The sequence below is a fragment of the Mustela erminea genome, chromosome 5, assembly GCF_009829155.1.
Source record: "Mustela erminea isolate mMusErm1 chromosome 5, mMusErm1.Pri, whole genome shotgun sequence".
Taxonomy (NCBI): domain Eukaryota; kingdom Metazoa; phylum Chordata; class Mammalia; order Carnivora; family Mustelidae; genus Mustela; species Mustela erminea.
The window spans coordinates 113,491,105-113,518,081 of NC_045618.1; the positions used below are offsets into that span (position 1 = coordinate 113,491,105).

Consider the following 26,977-nt stretch of genomic DNA (forward strand, 5'->3'; position numbering starts at 1 on the left):
CCTCTGTCTTCAGCTCAGGTCATGATCCCAGAGTCCTGGTATCGAGCCCCCCATCGGGCTCTAAGCTCAGCAGGGAGCCTGCTTCCTCCTCTCTCTGCTTGCCTCTGCCTGCTTGTGATTTCTCTCTGTCAAATAAATAAATAAAATCTTAAAAAAAAAAACTAATGATGTGTTATATGGTGACTAACGTAATAATAATTTTTTAAAAGGATGTGCTATATTCCATTTCCACGTTCAAAAGACCCTGCTGATGCCAACACATGGCCTTTCATTGGCAAAGGACTAAGGATGCACAGAGTGGGGGATAACCTGGTTGCTGTTTTGTCATGGTTGCTTAGCCTTGAGTCTGCACAATAGGTGGGATATGATATTTGTGGGATAATGGGCATTGGTTAGAGTACAGCAAGCCAGTAACCCAGAGGAGGGAGCATATCAAAGTGTTGTCATCTCCTTTAAGATTTGGAGGTTCGAATCCCAGCTGGACCAGAGATAAATGCAAGAGAGCTGGGTGCAAGGTGCACTGAATGCCCTCATATTTCTTTGAGTGCTTTCTGAACAGCCAGTAGTGGGCTATCCCCTGTCCAGGGAGGAGAGAGTGGGGTGTCACCATTTGCACTCCATGTTGACACCATCAAAGAGGAACAGAGCATCCTCCAGTGGGGGTGGAAGCCACTTACATTGCCCTCCCCCAACCCTGTGCTTGGCATATTTTTGTTTTTGTTGTTTTGTTTTGTTTTGTTCTGTTTTGTTTGTTTTGTTTTGTTTACTGGCGTGGGTTTGACCCTGAGCCAACAAAGGTAACATCCCCCCAGAAAAGCAAAACAGTCAGTGTGCCCCATGCGGCAACTCTACTGATTATTCTGTACTTCAAATCATCCCTTCAGTTCTGGTAGAAATAGGACCAGGGCGTATTTTTTTCTTCTTTTTTCTTTCTTCTTCTCACCCTCTCTCCTTTAGAATCAGGCTTACAGTTTTTGTTAGTTGTTTTTATTTCCTTTTCTTTCTCTCTCCCACTCTCTTTTTTGGCTCAGATTTCTTTGTCTTTTAATTCCTCCTCCCCCACCCATCACATTTTTTTTTCTTTCTTTGGTATCAGGCTCATAGTTTTGTTTTATTGTCTGTTTGGCTTTTTGGGTTCTTTTTTCTCTTCCTTTTGGAGCAGGATTTTTTGTTTTGGTTCTTTTTTTTAATTATTCTTTTTTTTTTTTCTGGGCATTTTTCAACAAACAAAGTATAGTACACTAGATAAGAGTCAAAGCACTCCCCACTGGAAGCAAGGAGGAACCCTGCAGAGCACTAACCAGTGGGAAAGAGCAACCAAATTGCAACAGCAGTGTGCACAGAGCATACACCAGAAACACTTCCTGAAGTGGTAGGCCCTGAACAGTGTGTGACTCTTTTTAATGTAGTATTATTCTGAGGTGGAAGAAACATAACAGCTTTTCAAAACACAAAATATAGAAACATAGCCAAGATGACAGGATGGAGAATTTCTCCCCAAAGGAAAGGTCAGGAAGATATCACAGACAGGGACTTTCTTAAAGCCAATATAAGCAATATAGCTTAAAAAAAATTTAGATCAACAGTAATAAGACTGTAAAGTTTTTCCGGTGAGATAAACACAACACCAGGCAAAGTGGGTGCTAGGCAAGATTTATTAAAAACACTCTCCACGGAAGTTTCAGGGCTCAGGAGAAGGGGAGCCAGGAAAGTTGCACGGGGAGGAGGTGGGTACCCTTGGGTGATATTCCGTGACTCTGGAAAGCAGAGTGGTGGAAGTTGCGCCCAAGGCAGGGGAAGGGGGCTTTTAAGGGGCCTCGAGGGGAGTTCAGGAGTCCTTTGGCAAGTTTCCCTTATTTGGATATTTTGTCTGCTCGTCGGGGTCCCATTGGTCCACTGGAGCCCTGGGCGGGGGTCTCAGATTCCTGCTTGTCAGGGTCCCATTGGCCCACGGGAGCCTGGGGTAGGAGGGTTTTCAGAATCCTGCTTGGGTCTTTGTTCTACTGTCGGAGCTCAGGTTTTGTGGCGGGGACTTTGGCCATCTTAAGTAGCCCTTTCTTTCTGCCAGCCCAACAAAGACTACTACCTGGCTTTAAAAAAATCACAGAAGACACCAGGGATACCCTTATAAAAGTCCTAAGAACTAGTCAGGCTAAAATGAAAAACGGTATAACTGACTTGCAAAACAGGATATCATTACTATGAGGATTGAAGAAGCAGAAAAGTTAGGTGATATAGAAAGTAAAATTTTGGAAAATAAAACTGAAAAGAAGAGGGAAAGAAAACTTTTGGATAAAAAAGGCAGACTTAGGGAACTCAGTGAAATCATAAAGCAAAATAATATCTGTATCATAGGAGTTCCAGAGGAAGAGCAGCTGAAGGGTGCAGAAGGTATATTTGCACAAATTATGGCTCTTTCCCCATTCTGGGGAAAGAAACAGGCACTCAAGTCCAAGAGGCACAGAAAACCCCCCGCAAAACCAACAAAAACAGGTCAACACCATAACATATCATAGTGAAACTTGCAAAATACAAAGATAAAAAGAATTCTGAAAGGAGGTCAGGAGAAAAGGTGTTAAACCTACAATGGTAGACACATGAGGCTGGCAGCAGACCTGTCCAAAGAGACCTGGCAGCCAGAAGGGACTGGCGTGATATATTCAACATGCTAAATGAGAAAAATATGCTGCCAAGAATACTTGATCCAGCAAGGCTATTGTTCAGAAAAAAAGGAGTGCTTATAAGTTTCTAGGAGAAACAAAATTAAAGGAATTTTTAAACACTTAAGCCAGCCCTGCAAGAAGTATTAAAGGGGACTTTAAATAACAAAGACCAGAAAGGAATAGGGACTATCTACAGCAACAGTGACTTTACAGTTAATTCAATGGCACTAAATTCATATCTTTCAACAATTACTCTGAATGTAAATGAACTAACTGATCCAGTCAAAAGACACAGCTTATCAGAATGGATACAAAAAGAAGACCCATTGATATGCTGCTTTCAAGCATACTCATTTTACATAGTATGAGAGACTCATTTTACACCCAAAGACACCTCCAGATTGAAAGTGAGGGGGTGGATAACCATTTGTCATGCTAATGGACATCAAAAGAAAGCTGGAGCAGCCATCCTTCTATGTGACATACTAGATTCTTAAAATTTAAATTCAATTAGCCAACATAATACATCATTAGTTTCAGATGTAGTGTTCAATAATTCATCAGTTGCATATAACCCCCAGTGCTCATCAGAGTCAAACTAGATTTTAAAACAAAGACTGTAATAAGAGATGAAGATGGACAATATATCATAATAAAGAGGTCTACCCAATAAGAATATCAAACAATTGTAAATATTTATGTCCCTACCTTGGGAGCAGCCAAATATATAAATTAATTAATAACAGACTTTATCTCATTGATAATGATGCAATAATAGTAGAGGACTTTAATACCCCACTCAGAGCAATGGAAAGATCATCTAAGGAGAAGATCAACAAGGAAAGAAGGGCTTGAAATGACACACTAAACCAGATTGAATTAAGAGAAATACACAGAACATTTTATCCTAAAGCAGCAGAACACACATTATTTTTGAGTGCACATGTAATATCCTCCAGAATAGATCACGTACAGGGTTACAAATTAGACCTCAGCAAGCACAAAAAAGATTGAGATCATACCATGCATATTTTTAGGCCACAGTGTTATAAAAGTTGATGTCAGCTACAAGAAGAAATTTGGAAGGACCACAAATATATGGAAGTTAAAGAGCATCCTATTAAAGAATGAATGGGTCAACCAGGAAACTAAAGAAGAATTTAAAAAATACATGGAAGCAAATGAAAATGAAAACATGATAGTCCAAAACCTTCGGAATGCAGCAAAGGTGGACCTAGAAGGGAAGTATATAACATAATAGGCCTTCCTCAAGAAACAAGAAAAGTCTCAAATATACAACCTAACCTTACACCTAAAGGACCTGAAGAAAGAACATCGAATAAAGCCAAAACCCAGCAGGAAAAGAGAAATAATAAAAATTAAAGTAGAAATCAATGATATAAAATCAAACAAACTGTAGAAGAGATCAGTGAAACCAGGTTCTTTGAAATAATAGGATCAACAAACGTCTAGCCAGACTTATCAAAAAAAAAAAAAAAAAGGAAAGTAAAAGGACCCAAATAAATAAAATCATTAATGAAAAAGGAAGGATCACAACCAACACCAAAGAAATACAAAGAAATATAAGAGAATATTATGAGCAATTATATGCCAACAGATTAGGCAATCTGGAAGAAATGGATGCATTCTTAGAAACATGTGAACTACCAAAACTGAAACAGGTAGAAAAAGAAAACCTGAACAGACCCATAATCGGCAAAGAAATTGAAGTGGTAATTGAAAATCTCCCAACAAAGCAGAGTCTAGATGACCTCCCAGCGCAATTCTACCACACATTTAAAGAATTTAATGCCTGTTCCTCTGAAGTGGTTTCAAAAAAATAGAAATGGAAGGAAAGCTTCTGAACTCATTCTGTGAGGCCAGCATTACCTTGATCCCCAAACCAAAACCCCACAAAAAGAATTACAGACTAATATCCCTGATGAACCTGGATGTAAAAATCCTCGCCAAGATACTAATAGGGTCTAACATTACATTAAAAGGATTATTCACCATGACCGAGAGTGATTTATTTCTGGGCTGCAGGGGTGATTCAACATCTGCAAATCAGTCAGCTTGACATACCACCTTAATAAAAGAAAGGGCAAGAACCATATGATACTCTCAGTAGATGCAGGAAAAGCATTTGTCAGAATACAGCATCTTTTCTTGATAACAGCCCTCAACCAAGTAGGGATTAGAACGAATATACCTCAACATGATAAAAGCCATAGATGAAAGACCCACAACTAATATCGTCTTCAATGGGGAAAAACCGAGAGCTTTTTCCCTAAGGTCAGGAACATGACAGGTTTGTCCACTCTCACTATTTGTTCAATGAAGTACTGGAAGTCCTAGCCTCAGCAATCAGACAAGAAGAGGAAATAAAAGGCATCCAGAATCGACAAAGAATTCAAACTTTCACTCTTCACAGATGACCTAATATTCTATATAGAAAACCCAAACAACTCCAGCAAAAAATTGCTAGAACTGATCAAGAATTCAGCAAAGTTGCAGGATATAAAATCAATGCACAGAAGTCTCTTGCATTTGTATATACCAACAATGAAACAGAAGAAAGAGAAATTAAGGAGTCAATCCCATTTACAATTGCACCCAAAACTATAAGATACCTAGCCTAACCAGAATAAACCTAACCAGAGTTAAAAGATCAGTAGTCTGAAAACTATAGAACACTATGAAAGAAATTGAGGAAGACACAAAGAAATGGAAAAACATTCCATGCTCATGGACTGGGAGAACAAATATTGTTAGAATGTCTATACTACCCAAAACAATCTACACAGTCAGTGCAGTCCGTATCAAAATAACACCAGCATTTTTTACAGAGTTGGAGGAAATAATCCTGAAATTTGTATGGAACCAGAAAAGACCCCAGATAGCCAAAGGAATTGAAAAAGAAAACAAAACCCAGAAGCATCACAATTCCGGACTTCAAGCTCTTTTACAAAGCCGTAGTCATCAAGACAATCTGGTATTGGCACAAAAACAGGCACACACAGGTTGTGGAACAGAATAGAGAGCCCAGAAATGGACCCTTGACCCTATCACCAACTAATCTGCAATAAAGCAGGAAAGAATAGCCGATAATAGGGGGAAAAAAAGTCTCTTCAACAAACACTTTTGGAAAACCTGGACAGCCACATGCATGCAGAAGAAGGAAACTGGACCACTTTTTTACATCACATAAAAAATAAATTCAAAATGGATGAAAGACCTAAATATGAGACAGGAATCCATCAAAATCCTAGAGGAGAACACAAGCAGTAATCTCTACTACCTTGGCCAGAGAAACTTCTTGCTAGGCATTTCTTATTTTAATAATTCTTAACAAGTTTATAGGCCACCTCCATATTTGGTCCAGAATTTGAAAAACATTGCAGCAAATTGGCTCTGTATTAGAATAGAAACCATGTCTGCTGATTTTATTCCACTCTGTCCCAGCACTTAATATGACATTTAGGACATAGAACAATGTATAAAAATTTACTGAGTGAAAGGAATAAAAAGCTTTAAAAGATTTTTTTTTAAGTACTATCCCAATTTCTGTCAACAAGAAAACATGTTTATGGAAAGTCTTAATAATTCGCTGAGGCAAGGGAAACATGAGCAAAAATGAACTATTGGGGCTTCATCAGAATAAAAAGGGTTTGCACAGCAAAGGAAACAACACAACTAAAAGGCAGCATCCAGAATGGCAGATATTTGCAAATGACATAACAGATAAAGGGCTAGTATCCAAATCTATAAAGAAATTTTCACACTGAACATCCAGAGGACAAATAATCCAGTCAAGAAATGGGCAGAAGACATGAGCAAATATTTCTCCAAAGAAGACATACAAATGGCTGGTAGACACATGAAAAAATGCTCAACATCACTTGTCATCAGGGAAATACAAATCAAAACCACAATGAGATACCAACTCACACCAGTCAGAATGGATAAAATTAACAATTCAGTTAACAACAGATGTTGAGGAGGATGCAGAAAAAGGGAAACCCTCTTACACTATTGGTGGGAATGCAAATTGGTGCAGCTACTCTGGAAAACAGTACGGAGGTTTCTCAAAAATTTAAAAATAGAACTGCGGTACAACCCAGCAGTTGCCATGGTAGATATTTATCCAGAGGATGCAAAAATAGTGATCCAAAGAAAGGCACACCTGCACCTCAGTGTTTATAGCAGCAATGTCCATAATAGCCAAAACATGGAAAGAGCCCAGATGTCCACCAACAGATCAATGGATAAAGATGTGTTACACGCACATACAAACACACACTGGAATATTAGCCATCAAAATGAATGAAACCTTGCCATTTAGAACACAAGCAGGGGGAGTGGGAGAGGGAGAAGCAGGCTTCCCACTGAACAGGGAGCCCTATGTGGGGTTCGAGCCCAGGACCCTGGATTCAAGAACTGAGCCAAAGGAAGACACTTAACGGCTAGTCCCCTAATTTTTTGTTGGTTTTGAGGGGAGTTCTCTGTGCCTTTTGGCCTTGAATGCCTGTTTCTTCCCTCAGATTAGGGAAAGAGCCATAATTTGTGCAAATATACCTTCTGACCCCTTTTCCTGCTCTTTTTCTGGAACTTCTATGGTATGGATATTATTTTGCTTTATGGTTTTGTTGAGTCCCCTAAATCTGCCTTTGTTATCTAATAGTTTTCTTTCCCTCTTCAGCATTATTATTTTCCAAAATTTTATCTTCTTTTTTTTTTAAGAAGATTTTATTTATTTATTTGACAGAGATCACAAGTAGGCAGAGAGAGAGAGAGGAGGAAGCAGGTTCTCCGCTGAGCAGAGAGCCTGACATGGGACTTGATCCCAGGACCCTGAGATCATGACCTGAGCTGAAAGCAGAGGCTTAACCACTGAGCCACCCAGGCGCCCCCCAAATTTTATCTTCTTTATCACTGACTGATTTGCTTTTCTCCTTCATTCACCTTCATTTATATGGTCTCCACCCAGGACTATATCTCAGTTATAGCATTTTTTTTTTTTTTAATCTCAGCCTAACTGTGGAGTTTAGTTCTTTTATCTCTATGATAAGGGATGCTATAGTGTCTTCTATGGTTTTTTTCCCAGGCCAGTTAGTATCTTTAGAATCGTTGTTTTAAATTCTAGTTCAGACATCTTACTTATATCAATATTGATTAAATCCCTGATTGTAAGTTCCACCTTCTGTTCTTTCTTTTGGGGTGAATTTCTCCCAAGCTCAAGATTTTTGTCCAGAAAAGAAAAGAAAGAAAAAACAACAACAACAAAACAAAACTACATCCTGGGTGTGTTTTCATCTGCTTATTAAAAGAAACTAGATCCCCAAAATAAGGTAGAAAAAAATACATATATCTATATGAAATATGTTGAAAGGCGACTGAAAAAGAACACATATGTATTACCTATATATACAAATAAAAATTAGAATTAAAAATTGAAAAAATAAGAAAATAACAAAAAAATAGAAGAGTAAGAATAAAGAAACAGTGAATACTGGATATCATTTTTCCCTAGAGCTAAAGTTCTCTGTGATCAGTTAATTGGTGCGATTGGGTTGTTTGTGCTGGTCTTCTAGAGGAAGGGCCCGTTGTGCTGATGATCAGGTGGACCTGATTTTGTGGAAATGTGCCTCCAGGGTGTAGGGCTTTGTGTAGGCAGCTCTGAACTCCACTAGGTGGTAGTGTTTTACTCTGTGAAGGCTTTCAGCTCTGATCAGCAGGTTGAGTATGGCAGTCCCCTGCTGTCTAGCCCTGGAGATGATAATTTCTGTCACCCACTCTTCAGTGAGTCCTCACAGAAATCCAATCACTCTTGCCTCCCCAGTTTCTATCAGAACTCTATGTTCACCCTGCCTGTGTCTGAGCCTTTTATCTCAGGCATGCATCTAAGTTTCAAAATTCCAACAAATTTTAAGGGCTTTTGAGGTGGGATCCCACCATTCCTCCCAAGGAGGGTCTTGCCAGGCTTGTTCTTTTTGCCCACTACACCCCAGGAGAGTGATTGCACAATTACACAGCAGTTCATGGTTTATGGCAACACAGAGCAGAAAGCTGGCACATAAACTCACCATTCTCAGACTACTTCCATACTCTTTTGCCTGGGAACAGTGCCACACTTAGGCGCCACACATTCCTTCAACCCAGGGGATCCTGAGATCATGCCCTCGTACCTGGAATTTTGCCACCTCAGCATCTTTAAGCCAGGCATGTCCCCAACTGTAGCAGACTTCTACAAGTTCTGATTTTGCACTCTACTACTTGTAGTACTTTGCGGGATCCTCCTTAAGCAGATTTCCATCTTGCTACTTTACCCTAGCTGTATCACACTGGATCTAGGTGTTCTTACCTCCTACCTCCCAAACAGAGGTCACCTTTCTACTTGTAGACTTGTAGCAGTTGCTTTCTCATACGCGATTGATCGGTTGATTTCTCGGGTGTTCAGAATGAGTTGGTAACTGTGTAGTTGTATTTAAGGGACAAGTTTAGAGTCTCCCTCTTCCACCACGTTTTTTTTTTTTTTTTTTAACTTTATTTGAGAGAGAGAGACACAGATAGTGAATGTGAATGACAGAGAGAGAGAGCTCAAGTGAAGGGGAAGGACAGAGGGAGAAGGAGAAGCAGGCTCCCCACTGAACAGGGAGCCTGATGTAGCACCAGGCGTGATCCCAGGACCCAGAATCGTGACCTGAGCTGAAAAGAGACCCTTAACTGAGCCACCCAGGCACTCCTCCTCCACCATCTTAATTCCTCCTCCCTTTACCTGCCTTTTTAACAGTTAAAACCATTATGATTGACTTGAAGTTGACGTAAGAATACTAATCTGGAAGCCTACCTTCCCTCAGCTCGGATTTCAGGAAAGGCAATATTTCAGGCACTAGTAGTCAGCATTAGTCAAGAGAAAATGAATTTTTTATTGTAATAGATTTGAAGTTTAGGGGCCGCCTGGGTGGCTCAATTGGTTAAGCGACTGCCTTCAGCTCAGGCCATAATCCCGGAGTCCCTGGATCGAGTCCCACATCGGGCTTCCAGCTCCATGGGGAGTCTGCTTCTCCCTCTGACCTTCTCCCCTCTCATTCTCTATCACTCTCCCTCTCTCTCAAATAAATAAATAAAATCTTAAGGAAAAAAAAAAAAGAATTGAAGTTTATCATAGCAACTTTGTTTTTATTTTTTCTTCCATAAGTCAAACATTATCACAATTGCATCTTTGAATCATTACTGTACTAACAAATATAGAATATTTCTATACTCTACCATGCCACTTATTTAACAGTTGTTATAGACTGTCCTATTACTAGTTTATTTTATAATGATAGATAATTTTCAAATACTCTTTATTATGAAATAATTTCAAACTTTCAACTTCTGCCCATTTCTAATGTGATACCTTAATGCATTATATTACAGGTATTTGTTTACTCAGTCTGCTTCTATTTAAGACTATGATTTCTTTGTATTCTTATTCCCTGGTTTATATCTATTACATAACATAAACTCAAAGAATAAAATGACTAACTCATTTGATTTGCAAGATGGGAAATTGAAGTCATTGAGTTTTCAATAGTTTTTTGCTCTAATTTCCTTATTTATATCCCAACAATATCAGCTTTTAATTTAAAAATTTAATAATTAAAAGTGAAAATGCCTACTTGAAACCTCTTACAGATAGTTATGTAGTTTTTCATTTTAGTAACATCTAGCCCTCTTGCTGTTTATCTTACTATGGTCTTAACTTACTATATCATTTGTATATGTTGTATAATATGAATTAAGTTAAATACCACTAGTGTTTTCATCATTCAAACACAGCTCTTTCAATCTAGGAAGTAATTCTCAAATCAAGTTTGAACACTATTTCCATTAGCAAGAATAAATAATAATATTAAAGAGTTTAAATGTGCAGTTTTTAATAAACTTCATTTGGCTGAATTAGGTTGTTTTATAATGGAAACCAGAATGTCATTTATCAATTTATATTTAAGACAAGAAATATCCCAAAGTGTCTAGAATATGTAAGTGCCTTATTTGTTATACTCTTTTTTCTTTCTTTCTTTCTTTTAAGTTAACAAGCAGTTTGTTTTATTTTAAAATCTAGGATGAGATACTTGGTTTCAACAGCTTATTTTTCAGTAACTTTTGAGGTGACCATATGAAGTACAGTATTGTAATGCCTCCAGCTTTGGAACTTTTCTTTTTCAACATTCCTTTGCTATTTGGGGTCTTTTCTGGTTCCATGCAAATTTCAGAATTATTTGTTCCAGCTCTGTGAGAAAAGCTGATGGTGTTTTGATAGGGATTGCATTGAGTGTATAGGTAGGTAGCATAGACATTTTAAAGATATTTGTTCTTCCGATCCAGGAGCATGGAACATTTTTGCATTTCTCTGTGTCTTCCTCAACTCCAGGAAAGAAATAGTTTTCTGAGTATAGATCCTTTGCCTCTTTGGTTAGGTTTGTTCCTAGGTATCTCACGGTTTTTGGTGCAAGTGTAAATGGGATCAACTCCTTAATTTCTCTTTCTTATGTCTCATTGTTAGTGTATAGAATACAACTGATTCCTGTGCATTGATTTTATATTCTGCCATGCTGCTGAATTCCTGTATGAGTTCTAGGAATTTGGGGGTGGAGTCTTTTGGGTTTTCCACACAGAGTATCGTGTCATCTACAGAGAATCAGTGTTTGACTTCTTTGTTGATTTGGATGCTTTTTATTTCTTTTTGTTGTATGATTGCTGAGGCTAGGACTTCCATTGCTATGTTGAACAACAGTGGTGAGAGTGGACATCCCTGTGTTCCTGACCTTAGGGTAAAGTTCTGTTTTTCCCAATTGAGAATGATATTCACTGTTGGCTTTTCATATATAGCTTTTATACTATTGAGGTATATTCCCTTTATCTGTACCTTGTAAAGAGTTTTAATCAGGAAAGTTTGTTGCACTTTGTCAAATGATTTTTCTGCATCTATTGAGAGGATCCTATGGTTCTTGTCCTTTCTTTTAATTATGTAGTATATCACATTGATTGATTCGTGGATTTTGAACCAACTTTGCAGCCCAGCAATAAATAAAGAGAAGAAAAAATTAAAATTGGAAGACCAAAGAACCATGGTGAGAAAAAAAAACCAATAATGAATTCTGTATGAAAAATTCCCCTAGCACTGGAGTTTTGCAGTTCTAAATTATGGGTAAACTTGGTTTTGGCTGGATCTTCCTGCTGATCTTCTGAGGGAGGTTCCTGTTGTGGTGATCCTCTGGTGCCCCCCCACACCCCGGGGCGGAATTGTACCATCCTTACGGGAGGCCAGGCTAAGTAATCTGCTCCAGATTGCTTTTTGTGGCTTTTGTTCAATGAAGGCTTTCCAGCACAGTTTGGAGAATGAGAATGACAATGGTGGCCTCCCAATCTCTAGTTCCAGAGCGGAGAGCTCTGGGCACCACTTCTCAGTGAACCCTGGGTTAAATGCAGTCAATCACTCTTGTCTTCCTGGACTCCATCTGCATTCTGTGCTCACCCAGGCTATGACCAACCATTTCTGTCTCAGTTATGTGACCCTGTTTGGAGTCTCCAAACCCAGCAGACTCCTGTGGTGTGCTCCTTACAGGGTAGGATGTCTCACTGGTTCTGCCATGGTTTGTGGTATATGGCACTCTTGAGCTGAGAGTCCACTCCTGGGCTCACTGAGTGTACCCGGCTCCCTTGCTCCAATGTCTGGTAACTCTTCCATACCCAAGCACCACCTCCTCCCCACTGTCTTCCTGTGACCCCAAGGATCCTGAGACCACACTATCCTACCTCGGATTTCACCCTATTTTGCCAGCTAGTGCTTTTCAGGCAGGGAGATCCCTCAACAGAGCAGACTTCTGAAAGTTCTGATTTTGCATTCTGCTGCTATATCACTTACGGTGCCAGCTTCTGGAGGCTCCCTCCAGAAGGAGGGTAGCCCTCAGTTTATCTTACCATAAGTCTCCTTGAATTCACTTCTCTGTACCTCCTACCTTGCAGAACGTGGACACTTTTCTATTTTTAATATCTATTTTTAGATCTCTGATTGAGTTTGCAGGTGTTCAGGATGATGTGATAGCTATCTATGTGCATTCCTAGGGCCAGACTAAACTAAGGTCTTCTACTACTCCACTGTCTTAGACAAATACTCTCTTTTCTGATATTGAAGTATTTATAATGCCAAGTAAGTGGTCAGAAATTTCCTTTTTAAGCACTATATTTAAGTAATGGTAGGTAGGTAATCTTGGTGTTTAAGAGCTTGGAGTACCTATCTGATAGATACATGATACTAGTCACAAATGCAAGCTGTTTGATTTAAAATTTATTTGTAGTCACATTTTAAAAACTAAAAGAAACATGAAGTTAATTTTAAAAATATAATTTGACTCAGTATGTCCACCATATTATTTTAGAATGTGTTTGGTACTTTTAAATTAGCCTTTTTTACACTAAGTACTTTTAATCTGGTATATATTTTGCATTTAATGTGCATTTCAGTTCCTTCCTTCAATTATTTGTGAAAATTACTGAATCACTCTGTGTATCAAATCCCAATTTTTACAATGGCAACAGTTTTTAAGAATTAAATTAGATAATATATGACATGTCTGGAAAATAGTAAGTGTTACATAATTTTTAGCTATTTTCTTAAAAAAAAAAAAAGTTCAAACAAGTGACCATGGCAGTAATGACCTCACTGCCTTAAGGCAGCATCATATTTTAGGGATTAAGTTGTAACCCTTAAACACTCATCTCTTCCTTGGACAATGCTGGACACGCACATATCTCTTCAACTGCTTGTTTTAATTATTTTTGAAGAGAAACAAAATCATTTTTAGTTCATCAATTGTGACTCATGCTCATGTACAACACTGATAGAAGATGTTAATAATATCTGGAAGGAAGACTAGTTGAGCATCCAGGAAATAGATCTCTTTACTGTGTACTCAATTTTTCTGTAAATTCAAAACTACTCTAAAAAGTAAATTCTTTTACAAGCAAACCAAGAAGGCAAATACCATGTCTGTTATTAATTCTTGCTGCATCTTACTTGTGACAGAATCCATCAGTAAAAGTGGTGTAATAGGGACGCCTGGGTGGCTCAGTTGGTTAAGCAGCTGCCTTCGGCTCAGGTCATGATCCCAGCGTTCTGGGATCGAGTCCCACATCGGGCTCCTTGCTCCGCAGGGAGCCTGCTTCTCCCTCTGCCTCTAGCCTGCCACTCTGTCTGCCTGTGCTTGCGCTCTGTATCTCTCTCTCTAACAAAATAAAAAAAAAAAAAAAGTGGTATAATAGTAAAAGCATTATTAAAAGTGCTTTTTATTTTATTTTATTTTTTTAAAGATTTTATTTATTTATTTGAGAGAGAGACAGTGAGAGAGAACATGAGAGGCGAGAAGGTCAGAGGGAGAAGCAGACTCCGCATGGAGCTGGGAGCCCAATACGGGACTCGATCCCGGGACTCCAGGACCGTGACCTGAGCCGAAGGCAGTTGCTCAACCAACTGAGCCACCCAGGCGCCCCTAAAAGTGCTTTTTAATAATAAAATGATATAAGAGAAGTTTGTAGTTAGAAATATAACTTAATGTTTCCTCTTTTGGTAGTCATTCATTATCCACCTCTTTTTAAGTAATATATGGTAAACTTAAGCATGAAAATGTTGTTTTTACTCTATGGTCATTGGGGTGGGCAATGGGCAATTATTGGTGGCATTCTGATGCTAATGGCAGAAATACTCCATAAATATACACCACCACGGTTTTGAGAATATTTTTTTTTCCTAATTTCAGGTTGGGTGGGACTATATCAGCATACAAGATAGTACCAGATGAAATAGAAGAAATCAAGGTATAGTATGCCATTTTTTTATCTCTTAGAAGACTTAGTATCTCGCCGGGTAGGTGGGAGAAGCATTTTTTCTTTACACTTTTTAATCTTTGGGTGTGTTGGGATTTCATTTAAGTCACAGTTATCCTATTTGAGTTAAAAAACATAAAATAATTCTCATCAGATTTCAATTACTCTTGTCAGTGCATTTCTTTGAAAATTTTTTGGAAGATCAAAAAGGAACATTTCATGTGAAATTCATTGAAAATCTACATGAGAAACATTATATATAGGCATTAGTGTGCATAATGGATTATCTTTCTATCTTGTTTTAATTTATTTTCCCTGTAAGCTTTCACTAATTATAAATACCAGTCTTCTAGAAAATATTTTCTGGTTCCACTGAAAACACAGTATTTGCAATTGCAAATTGGCAATTTAAAATTTATACATTAAATGAAAACTTGACTTTACTCTTTGAAAATTACATAGTCTGCATTTTTCTGTTTTTAACATTTTATTCAGTCCTATGGACTGTTAGTCTTCTGGCATAACATGTGGCCCTTCCCCAAGAGCAATTTACAATCTAATAAGAACTGAACATATTATCTATTACATAAATAAAATTTAACAACTGGAAAGCAATAGTTAAGGATAACAATACTGAGTTGAATTGTTAACAACGACATTTAAAGATCCAAATAAATCATCAAGCTGATTTAATCAGCCTTTCCAAAATCAAGTTCAATAAATTCAAATTTTAGTCAATAATTTCATTTGCTAACATTATTTTCAAATAAGTTAATATCATTTGTCTTTATTAGGTAATACACTATTAGTTTCAATATGCCTGGTGTCCTATATAGCCAATCAAAAATTAATCCAATAATTATATTCTAGCAGGAAAAAAATAAACCAGGAGTGTCAAAAGACCCATTCCAACTTGATATAAATTCATATAATACTTTGGTTTAGAGAAACCTTAGGTCCAGTCCAGCTTGTGTTGCTATTAACTTAAAGAGGAGATATAAGAGAAGGAATAAGTTTGAGAGTAAAGAGGGTACGCTTTGAACTTAGTTGAGGTCCCTCTCAGATAACCAAATACCCATTAAGTCATTGGTTAAAACATCTAGAACCTCAGAAGAAAGATAATTTTATCTTTCAATTGATGTTGGAATTTGTCCTTATCCAAAAACTACCTGAGGCCATGCTAGTTAATGGAATCACCTAAAAAAGCTATATTAAATAATAAAAGTAGACCAAAACTGTTGACCTATCCAAGAACCAAATGATTCATATATTTTTTATTAATTTAATTAATTAGAAGAAACACTGTTTATTTTTTGTCGTGACTTTTCTCTAAATAAGTAATTTTTCATTGTGTTTTTTATAATTCTAGAATTATAAAAGTTATTCCTCAGTAGATTCCTTCAAAAAAACATGACTCATGGATGACATTACTATATGATTTTTTAAAATTAATTACCGGTATTATATCTAAAATAGTTTTAGAGAGTTTGAAGCCTGGGGAAAAAATATGAAATTGATTCTTTTTTCAAAGCATTGGGAGAAAATAAAATATCTCATCAACATTTATTTGATGGCACCATTAGCATTTTCAACTGAAATCAGATATAATCTTTTTGTTTTGATTGGAGGATATGTGAAACATCTGCTTATAATGTTCACTTTAGTTGGTAAACAACTGAGTAATTTAAAATTATCTGAATAGTGCAATGGAGTTTAAATTTGAAATATATCTACAATATACCATGTATAAATAAATATGCATGTTTATTTTTATTATTAAAATATGATTAAAAAAATAAAAAATAAAATATGATTAATAGAATATAATTCAATTTTTACAAAGTATGGTTATCTTCACAATATTTCCAGCACCAGAAATTATTATTTAGTTCATACATGGTTTGAATTAAGCATTTACAGATTGATTATAATAAATCACCACATAGTGGATGCTTGGCCAAAAGTTTAAGGGATAAAGTGCAAATGCATTCCTGGCCCAATCGTGACCATCTGTTCCACCCAATATCCTGAGTTTTTATTATTTCACATTCATTTTATTTAGTTTTTATACACATCCCTTACTATTAAAATTTGTATTTCTCTTTGAATTTTATATGAATTGATTCACAATGTATACATTTTCTTGTGCCTTAGTTCTTTGGTTCAGCACTGTGGGATTTATTCATAATCATTATCTATATCATATTCATATGCATTATCTATAGCTAAGATTTTGGGGGAGGTTGTTTTGTCCTTTTTTTGTTTTGTTTTTGTTTTTTGCTATAAAATACTCCATTGTGCCACAAATTAATGAGACATCCTATTCTTTTTTTTTTTTTTTTTTTAAGATTTTATATATTTATTTGACAGAGAGAGATCACAAGTAGGCAGAGAGGCAGGCAGAGAGAGAGAGGAGGAAGCAGGCTCCCTGCCAAGCAGAGAGCCTGATGCGGGACTTGATCCCAGGACCCTGAGATCATGACCTGAGCCGAAGGCAGAGGCTTAACCCACTGAGCCACCCAGGCGCCCTGACATCCTACTCTTTTTTTTTTTTTTTTTAAAGATTTTATTTATTTATTTGGCAGACAGAGATAACAAGTAGGCAGAGAGGCAGGCAGAGGGCGGGGAGAAGCAGGCTCCCTGCTAAGCAGAGAGCTCGATGTGGGGCTCCATTCCAGGACCCTGGGATCATGACCTGAGCGAAAGGCAGAGGCTTTAACCCACTGAGCCACCCAGGCACCACTGGACCAGATGGACATCACAGATATATTCAGAATATTTCATCCCAAAGCAACAGAATACACATTCTTCTCTAGTGCACATGGAACATTCTCCAGAATAGATCACATCCTCGGTCCTAAATCAGGACTCAACCGGTATCAAAAGATTGGGATCATTCCCTGCATATTTTCAGACCACAATGCTCTAAAGCTAGAACTCAACCTGACATCCTACTCTTGATGGACTTTTACCTTAGTTCCATTTGAAGCTATTATGAAAAATGATGGTATAAAATCTTATAAAACATCCTATTTAAGAGTTTCTTTGAGGTCCATACTGAGAAAAGGAATTCCTGAGTTTTAAGTAATGTGTATTTTCAACTTTCCTATATGAAATCAAATTGTTTTCCTCATCGTTATGGCAGGTAACTATCACCTTGGGTGTATTTATTTAAAATAGAAATATTTAAATATTAATTATTTATCTATAATTTATATTGGGATAAACTTGTTTTTATATATGGGATGACTAAAATTACAAAATATTTTTCAAAGATATCTTTATTTTCCCAGCCCAATTTATTGAAAAAAGCAATTTGTACCCCACTGGTTTGAAATGCCTCATTTATCACACACTAAATTTTCATATGCCTGAATACACACATACACATACATAAGTCTGTCTTTTCCTGAACTTTCATTTCATCGATCTATTTATTCCATTGCTAGCACCATACTGTTTTGGTTATAATGCTTTTCTTAACATAATAGGCAAGGTTTGTGGGGTTTTTTTAATACTATTGGCTCATGTATTAATTGCTCCAGTTTATCAAGTTTCAAAAATATTCCTACTGAAGGAGCACCTGGGTGGCTCAGTGGTTTAAGCCTCTGTCTTCGGCTCAGGTCATGATCTCAGGGTCTTGAGATCAAGCCCCACATTGGGCTCTCCGCTCAATGGAAGCCTGCTTCCCCCTTTCTCTCTGCCTGGCTCTCTGCCTACTTCTGATTTCTCTCTGTCAAATAAATAAATAAAGTCTCAAAAAAAAAATACTTTAATAAAAAAAAATATATTCCTACTGAAGAAACTTGTGGTTCTAGCTAAGATACAGTAGTTCTATTCTTTCCCAATATTTTCTTTGATAACTCAGAATTCCTGGACATTACAAAATAAACAAGTATAGAAAGACTCTGATGGTAGGAAAAAGAAATCAGACTTTCTAAGGATTTTAGAACTTGAAGAATGACACAGCAATGAGTTAACTGGGTTTCCTTTTTGTCTCCTATTTAATCTCAAAGGACACTGATGAAACCCCAATCTGGAAACACCAACAGGCACAGACAAAACAAAACAAAATAAAACAGAAAAACACCTAAGAAAGCCTGTCCTTGAAGCCATAGGACGCAGGACAAGGACAGACTAACAGAACAAAAGTGTTTGGCAATACTCACCTTACTCCAGCCCAATAACAATGGGGAAACTACTTAGCAGCCCCACAGTTTTAGCAGAGCCAAATAGAAAGCTAATCTTCCACCTCATTCCTGCTACCACAGAGGCAGATGGCAAAGCTTTGAATCCCTCTTCTGGTAGTGTTTATTGGCAGAACTGAGCAGGAAGCTGTTCAGTCTCCCATACTCCCACAAATAGGCAGTGCTCTGATTTCCCTGCTAAGATACTGTAGATAGGGCCTAATGGCCTATAGTTGATCTAAAATTAGCTCAGGGAAAACAGGGTGTGTTCTGCTTCCTGTAGCAAGATAATTGTTAAAATTAGTATATTATATTATATTATATAAATAATTATAATTAATATTAATTATAATAATAATTGTGGAGTCCAGTGATGAGCTGAGTCTCTACCCCCACCCAGCAGCAGTAAAACTAAAGAGACAATGCAGGGTGAAGCTGCTCACAACTCTCCTTTACCTTCCTTTTCCTGTGTCACTGAGGCCTATAAGGGAGATGTGATTCCATCCCTGTCTGCATCAGTAAGACTGAATGAGATGGGAATAACTGATATTCCATTCTCAGTAAGCGTTAACCTTCTACTTCCTCTCTTGGTGTAAGCAGGGCCCAGCAGGGAGATGAACTTCTACCCCTACTATCGATAATGTGGAGCAAGGTGGTGCCCCACTTTTTGCCAGAAAGGTCTTAGCAGGGCTAAGAGAGGACCTAAATTTCTGCCCTACTGTCTTTAATGAAGCAGTATGAATGAGTGCCTCAATTTTGCCAGAGTGGTGTCAGTGGGACCCAGGAAGAAGGTTAACAATATTTATATTGCCTTCATACTATACTATAACAGAGGGATATCTGTTAAAAAATCAGTAATATCAGTAGACTGCAATGTTATATTTGTAATTATAATATAGAAAGCATCCACTCAAAGTAACCACTAAAAGCAACATACAAAACAATATACTCAAAAACACTGCAAATTAAGATGGAATCCTAAAGTTTGTTCGAGTAACCCCTGATTAGGAACGAGAAACAAGACAGAAACAGAAGACAAATAATAAAATGGCATGTTTAATTGCTAAGATGTCAATAATTACCTTAAATATATATAATTTAAATTTACAAGTGAAAAGACAAAAACTGACATAATGAGTTCTTAGAGATGATCCCGTGTATATCATTATCAAGAAACTCATTTCAAAAACAAAATTGGGGGCATCATGTTACCTGATTTCAAGCTTTACTACAAAGCTCTGATCACCAAGACATATGTAGATTGAAAGTAAAAAGATATACTATGAAAATATTAATTTTTAGAAAAGAGGAGAGTTCTCAAGTCAGTAATCCATAATTCTTTCTCAAGAAACTAGAAAAGATGAGCCAAATATTGTCAAAGCAAGAAGACAGGTAATACTCAAGAATTGGTATCAGTGAAATTGAAAATGGTAAAACAAAGGGGAAGAAGATCAACAGAATAAAAAACTGACTCTTGAAAACTCAATAAAATTGAGACTAATGAAGATAAAGGGGAAAAGATAAAATTATTGATACCCAGATTGAACAAAGTCTGTTGCTACAAATCTTCCATCAATTAAATGGATAATTTTGAAAATACTATGAAAAACTTCATAAATTGGACAACTTAGCAGAAATGGACCACTGCCTCAAAACCCACAAACTACCAAAATTAACCAAGACCGAGTAGGCAAAGCATAATGAAATATCTCCTAAAAAACAAATCTGCAGGCCCAGATGGTTTACTATAGAGCTTTGCCAAACACTGAAGAAGAATTACCATCAATTTTAGTCAGTCTTTTCCAGAAAGTAGTAGGCCAGGAAATAATACCACCTTATTTTATGATGCTAGTATTACTCTGCTAGCAGAATTAGAAAAACATAGTACAAAAAATGAAAACTGCAGACCAGTATTTATCATAAACTCAAATCTACAGATATTACCAAATGTAATCCAACAAGGTATAAAAAAATTATGTACCACCACCAAATGGGATTTATTTGAGGTATGTAAAACTTTTCCAACTTAGGAAGAGCAATCAGTCTAATTCGTTATATCAGTAAGTTAAAGAAGAAAGTTTTTATGATTATATCAATTGATGCAGAAAAAGTGTTTGACAAAATCTAAAATCCATTCATGATTAAAAGAAAAAAAAATTTCTGCAAACCAGGAATAGAAGGAAACTTCCTGAACTTGATAAAGAACATGTACAAAAACTTACTGCTAAAAACATACTTAATGGTGAAAAAAATAAATGAATGCTCTCCTCCTAAGATCAGGAGCAAAACAAGGTTGTCTACTCTCACTACTTTTTCCCAACTGAGTACTAGAAGTTCTAAGTAGTATAAGTATAAGGCAAGAAAAGTATTAAAAGGCACAGAGTTTGGCAATTAAGAAACAAAACCCCCTACTTGCAAACTGTATCATTGTCTACATAGAAAAAGTATCTATAGAAAAATTCCTACAACTAATAAGTCAAGTGAGTTAATTTGGGGAATGTAGATCAACAGGCACACACAAAAACACCAATTGCATTTTTATATGCTGACAACAGTTAGAAACTGAAATTTAAAACAGTACTATTTACCATCACTCCAAGAAAGTTGAATACTTAGATATACATTTAAGAATATACCTATGTTAAATCTGTATGCTGAAAACTACAAAATGCTAAAGAAATAAAGGGACACCTAAAGAAATGGACAAACAAGCTATGTTCATGAACTGAGAGATTGAACATACTAAAGATGTCAGTTCTTCCCCTGTTCATATATAGGTTTATGTGATTCGTATCAAAAACCCAACAAGTTTTTTTTGTAGACATACAATTATATAATTTATTCTTAAATTATATGGAAAAGCTTAGGTCCTATAACAGGTAATACAATTTTGAAAAAGAACAGAGTGGAAGCACTCTTTCCAGTGATGAGATCTACAGTAATCAAGATAGTGTAGTATTGGCAGAAAGACACATGAAACAGAATAAACAACCCATAAGACTTACACAGATATGGGGGCGCCTGGGTGGCTCAGTGGGTTAAAGCCTCTGCCTTCAGCTCCGGTCATGATCCCAGGGTCCTGGGATCAAGCCCCGCATCTGGCTCTCTGCTCAGCAGGAAGCCTGCTTCCTCCTCTCTCTCTGCCTGCATCTCTGCCTACTTGTGATCTCTGTCTGTAAAATAAGTGAATAAAATCTTTAAAAAAACAAAAAAGACTTACACAGATATGTTCTTTATTTTTAAGGTTTTATTTATTTATTAGAGAGAGAGTGTGCAGAAGCAGGGGGAGTGGCAGGCAGAGGGAGAAGCGGGCTTTCTACTGAACAAGGAGCCCAATGTGGAACTCTATCCCAGGACCCTGGGATCATGACCCTTGCTGAAGGCAGATGCTTAAGCAACTCAGGCATCCCCATAGATAGGTTTAATAGATTTTTAAATAAAGCTGCAAAAGCAATTCAATGAATTACCTTTTCAACAAATAATGTTGGAACAATTGGATATCCATAACCAAAAAGAAAAAAAAGAAACAACCTAAATCTCACACCTTATACAAAAATTAACTCTATTTTAGCCACTCTGACTGGTATGAGATGGTATCTCATTTAGTTTTGATTTGTATTTCCCTGACGATGAGTGATGTTGAGCATCTTTTCATGTGTCTGTTAGCCATCTGGATGTCTTTAGAAAAATCTCTATTCATGTCTTCTACCCTTTTCTTAACTGGATTGTTTGTTTTTTGGGTGTTGAGTTTGACAAGTTCTTTATTGATTTTAGATACTATATCTAAATATATATCAGATACATATCAGATATGTCATTTGCTGGTATCTTCTGCAATTCCATAGGTTGTCTTTAAGTTGTTGGTGATTGTTTCCTTTACTGTGCAGAAGCTTTTTATCTTGATGAAGTTCCAGTGGTTTATTTTGGCTTTGGTTTCCCTTGCCTCAGGAGACATATCTTGTAAGAAGTTCCTACAGTTGATGTGAAAGAGAATACTACTATGTTCTCCTCTAGGATTTTGATGGATTCCTGTCTCACATATAGGCCTTTCATCCATTTTGAATTTATTTTTGTATATGGTATAAGAAAGTAGTCCAGTTTCTTTCTTTTGCATGTTGTCCAGTTTTCCCAACAGCGTTTGCTGAAGAGAATCTTTTTTCCTTTGGAGAGTCTTACCTGCTTTGTTGAAGATTAGTTGACCATATAGTGGTGGGTTCATTTCTGGATCTTCTATTCTGTTCCATCAATCTGTGTGTTTGTTTTTATGCCAGTACCATACTGTCTTATCACCATAGCTTGGGGATTTAACTCGAAGCCTGGAATTGTGATGCTTCTAGCTTTTTCTTTTCCAAGATTGCTCTGGCTATTTGGGGTCTTTTGTGGTTCCATACAACTTTTAGGATTGTTTGTTCTAACTCTGTGAAAAATGATGGTGTTATTTTGATAGGGATTGCATTAAAATGCGTAAATTGCTTTGGTTAGTACAGACATTTTAATAATATTTGTTCTTCCAGTCCATGAGCCTAGAATGAATTTTCCATTTTTGTGTCTTCTTCAATTTCATTCATCAGCTTCTTATATTTTTTAGTTGAAAGGTCTTTCACCTCTTTGGTTAAATTTATTCCAAGGTATTTTATTCTTTTGACTGCAATTGTAAAGGGGATTTTTTATTGATTTCTTTTTCTGGTAATTTAATATTAGTGTATAGAAATTTAACAGATTTTTGCATAATAATTTCATATCCTGATACTTTACTGAATTACTTTATTCTGATAATTTTTTGGTGCAGTATTAGGGTTTCTATATAGAGTATGTCATTTGCAAATAGTGGTAGTTCTGCTTCTTCCTTTTCAATTTGGGTAACTTTTATTTCTTTTCTTACCTAATTGCTGTGGCTAAGGCTTTTAATACTATTTCGAATAAAACTAGTGAGTGTTGACATCTTGTCTTATTCTTGATCTTAGATAAAAAAAAAAAACAACTTTGAACTTGGGTACCAGGGTGGCTCAGTCTTTAAAAGCATCTGCCTTCAGCTCAGGTCGTGATCCCAGGGTCCAGGGATCAATGCCCACATCGGGCTCCCTGCTCGGTGGGAAGCCTGCTTCTCCCTCTCCCACTCCCCCTGCTATTGCTCCCTGCCCCCCCACTTCCCTCTGTGTCTTTCTGTCAAATAAATAAATAAATAATCTTGGGGGGGGGGAGGTTTGAGCTTTTCACTGTTGAGTATGATATTTGCTATGGGTGTGACTTATATGCCCTTTATTATGTTGAGATACATTCCCTCTATATCCACTTTCTGAGGGCTTTTATTATAAGTGGAGGTTACATTTTGTCAGGTGCTTTTTGTGCATCTACTGAGATGATTATGTGATTTTTTTCCTTTCATTTTGTTAATGGGTGTAATGTTGATTAATTTGTGAATGTGGAACCATTCTTGTATCCCTGGAATATATCTCCACTTTGATCATGGTGTATGATATTTTTAATGTATTCCTGTTCAGTTTGCTAATATTTTGGTCAAGATTTTTCTGTCTCTATCAAGAACATTGGATTATAATTTTTATTTTTTGCAGTGTCCTTACCTGGTTTTGATGTCAGGGTAATGCTGGTCTTGTAAAATGAGTTTGAAAGCACTTCTTCCTATTCAACTTTTTGGAGAAGTTTAAGAAGGAGAGGCATTAAATCATTTTTGAATGTTTGATAGAATTTACCAGTGAAGACATGGGATCTTGACTTTTACTTTGGGGATTTTTTGATTACTGATTAAATCTCTTTACTTGTGATCACTTTATTTATGTAATCTACTTCTTCCTGATTCACACCTGTAAGATAGTATATATCTAGGAATGTATCGTTTTTTTTCTAGGTTGTCCAATTTGTTGGTATGTAATTGTTCATAGTAATCTCTTACGATCCTCTGTAGTTCTGTGGTATAAGTTGTAACTTCTCTTCTTCATTTCTGGTTTATTTGAGCCCATTCTCTTTTTTTCCTGGGAGTATTGAGCTAAATTTTTGTCAGGGGTTTTTTTTTTCCCCAAAAAAACCAACTCTTAGTTTCATTGATCTTTCCTTTTGTCTTTTTAGTCTTTATTTCATTTATCTCATTCTGTTAGTTATTATATCCTTCCTTATACTACTCTTGGGCTTGATTTATTCTTCTTTTTCTGGTTCCTTTATGTGTAAATTTAGATTGAGATTTTTCTTGTTTCCTCAGGTAGGTTTGTTTTGCTATGAATGTCTTACTTAGAACTGCTTTTGCTGCATGCAGTAGATTTTGGTATTTCCTTTTTTTGTTTTCATTTTTCTTGTGGTTAGTTTTTTTGTTGTTACTGTTTCTCTTGTTTTTGTTTCTTTGATGACCCAGTGGTTGTTCAGTAATACGTTGTTTAATCTCCATGTTTTTGTAATTTTTTCCAGTTTCCATCTTAAAATTGATTTCTAGTTCACATCATTGTGGTAAGAAAAGATACTTTATATGATTTCAGTCCTCTTGAATTTCTTGAGACTTGTCTTATGGCCTAACATGTGGAGTGTCCTGGAGAATGTTGTATGTGCGCTTGAGAAGAATGTGTTACTTGCTGCTTTTGGATAGAGAGTTCTATACATAAATATTAAGTCCATCTGATCTAATGTGTTGTTCAAGGCTGATGCTCCCTTATAATTTTCTGTCTGGATAATTTATCTTTTGATGTAAGTAGGGTGTTAAAAGTCCCCTCTTATTATTATATGCTGTCAATTTTACCCTTTAGGTCTGCTAATAATAGCTGTACTATTGTAGTGCTCCTATGTTGGGTACTTATATATTTATAAATGTTATATCTTCCTACTGTTTTATCATTATGTAATGCCCTTCTTTGTCTTTTATTACAGTATTTGTTTTAAAATCTGTTTTGTCTGATATGAGTATAGCTATACTATTTGCGTTGGCATGAATATCTTTTTATATCCCTTCATATTCAGTCAGTATATGTCCTAACTTCCAAAGTGAGTGTCTTGTAGAGAGCATGTAGATGAATCTTGTTTTGTCTGTTTTGTTTTGTTTTCTTTTCTTTTCTTTCAGTCACATCGCATCTTTTGATTGGAGCATTTAGTCCATTTACATTTAAAGTAATTATTGATTGGTGTATACTTACTGCCATTTTGTTCATTGTTTTCTGCCTGTTTTTGTAGTTCTCTGTTTCTTGTCTCTTGTGGTATGTTGTCTTTCTCTAGTTTTTTTTTAGATTATTTTATATTATCTTTTGTATATTTACTATAAGTTTTTGCTTTGTGGTTACCGTGAGGTTCACATTTAACATTCTAAGTATAGAATTCTATTCAGTATATTTTTACAACTTCTCCTGAAGTTTTATATTTTCATTTTTTTTTACTTATTTTTAAGATTTTTTTTTTTTTTTTAAATTTGACAGAGATAGAGAGGCCAGACAGCACAAGCCAGGGGAATGGCAGAGGGAGAGGGAGAAGCAGGCTTCCAGCTGAGTAGGGAGCCAGATGTGGGCCTTGATTCCAGGCCCCTGGGGTCATGACCTGAACTAAAGGCAGATGCTTAACCAACTAAACCATCCAGGTGCCCAAAGTTTAATGTTTTTAAAGACACATTTGACCTATTTTACCTCTTTTTATTGTATGTGTGCCTTAACTCTTTTAGTTTAATTATGTTACTTTTCTTTTTACCCTTTATAGTAGATTCATAAGTGATTTCTACTATCTTTATATATAGGTATCTTTTCTGGTGAGATTTTTACTTTCATATATTTTCTTACTATTATTTAGTGCCGTTTCTTTGCTATTTAAAAAATTCCCTTAAACCTTTCTTATAAGGCCAGTTTATTGGTGATGAACACCTTAAGCTTTTGCTTCTCTGAAGAATTCTTATCTCTCCTTCAATTCTGAATGATAATCTTGTCAGGTAGGGATTTCTTAGTTTGAATTTCTCCTTTTAGGACTTCAAATTATGTCACGTCACTTTCTTCTGACCTCAAAGTTTTGCCTGAGAAATCTGCTGATAGCTTTATTAGGTTTCCCTTGTATTTAACAAGTTGCTTTTCTCTTGCCACCTTAGAGATTCTCTCTTTATCTTTTAACTTTTATATTTTAATTAGAATATGTCTTGGTGTGGATCTCCTTGAGTCCTTTTTTTTTTTTTTTTTTTTTTTTTTGTAAATTCTCTTTGCTTCCTGGACATAAATGTCTATTTCCTTCCCCATGTTAGAGAAGTTACAGCAACTATTTCTTTTCTATTTCTTTTCTGTC

The 26,977-nt window shown here is 36.3% G+C and overlaps 1 protein-coding gene across 13 annotated transcripts in view; it reads left to right on the forward strand.

Annotated features, from left to right (window-relative positions):
• The window catches only part of GPHN (gephyrin), a 641,293-nt gene that overhangs the window by 265,960 nt on the left and 348,356 nt on the right, over positions 1-26,977 (forward strand). For all 13 annotated transcript variants that reach the window (XM_032344531.1, XM_032344542.1, XM_032344543.1 and 10 more), the window contains exon 3: positions 14,471-14,528. In XM_032344531.1, coding sequence (XP_032200422.1) covers positions 14,471-14,528 — 58 coding nt within the window. The remainder of the gene's footprint in view (positions 1-14,470; positions 14,529-26,977) is intronic.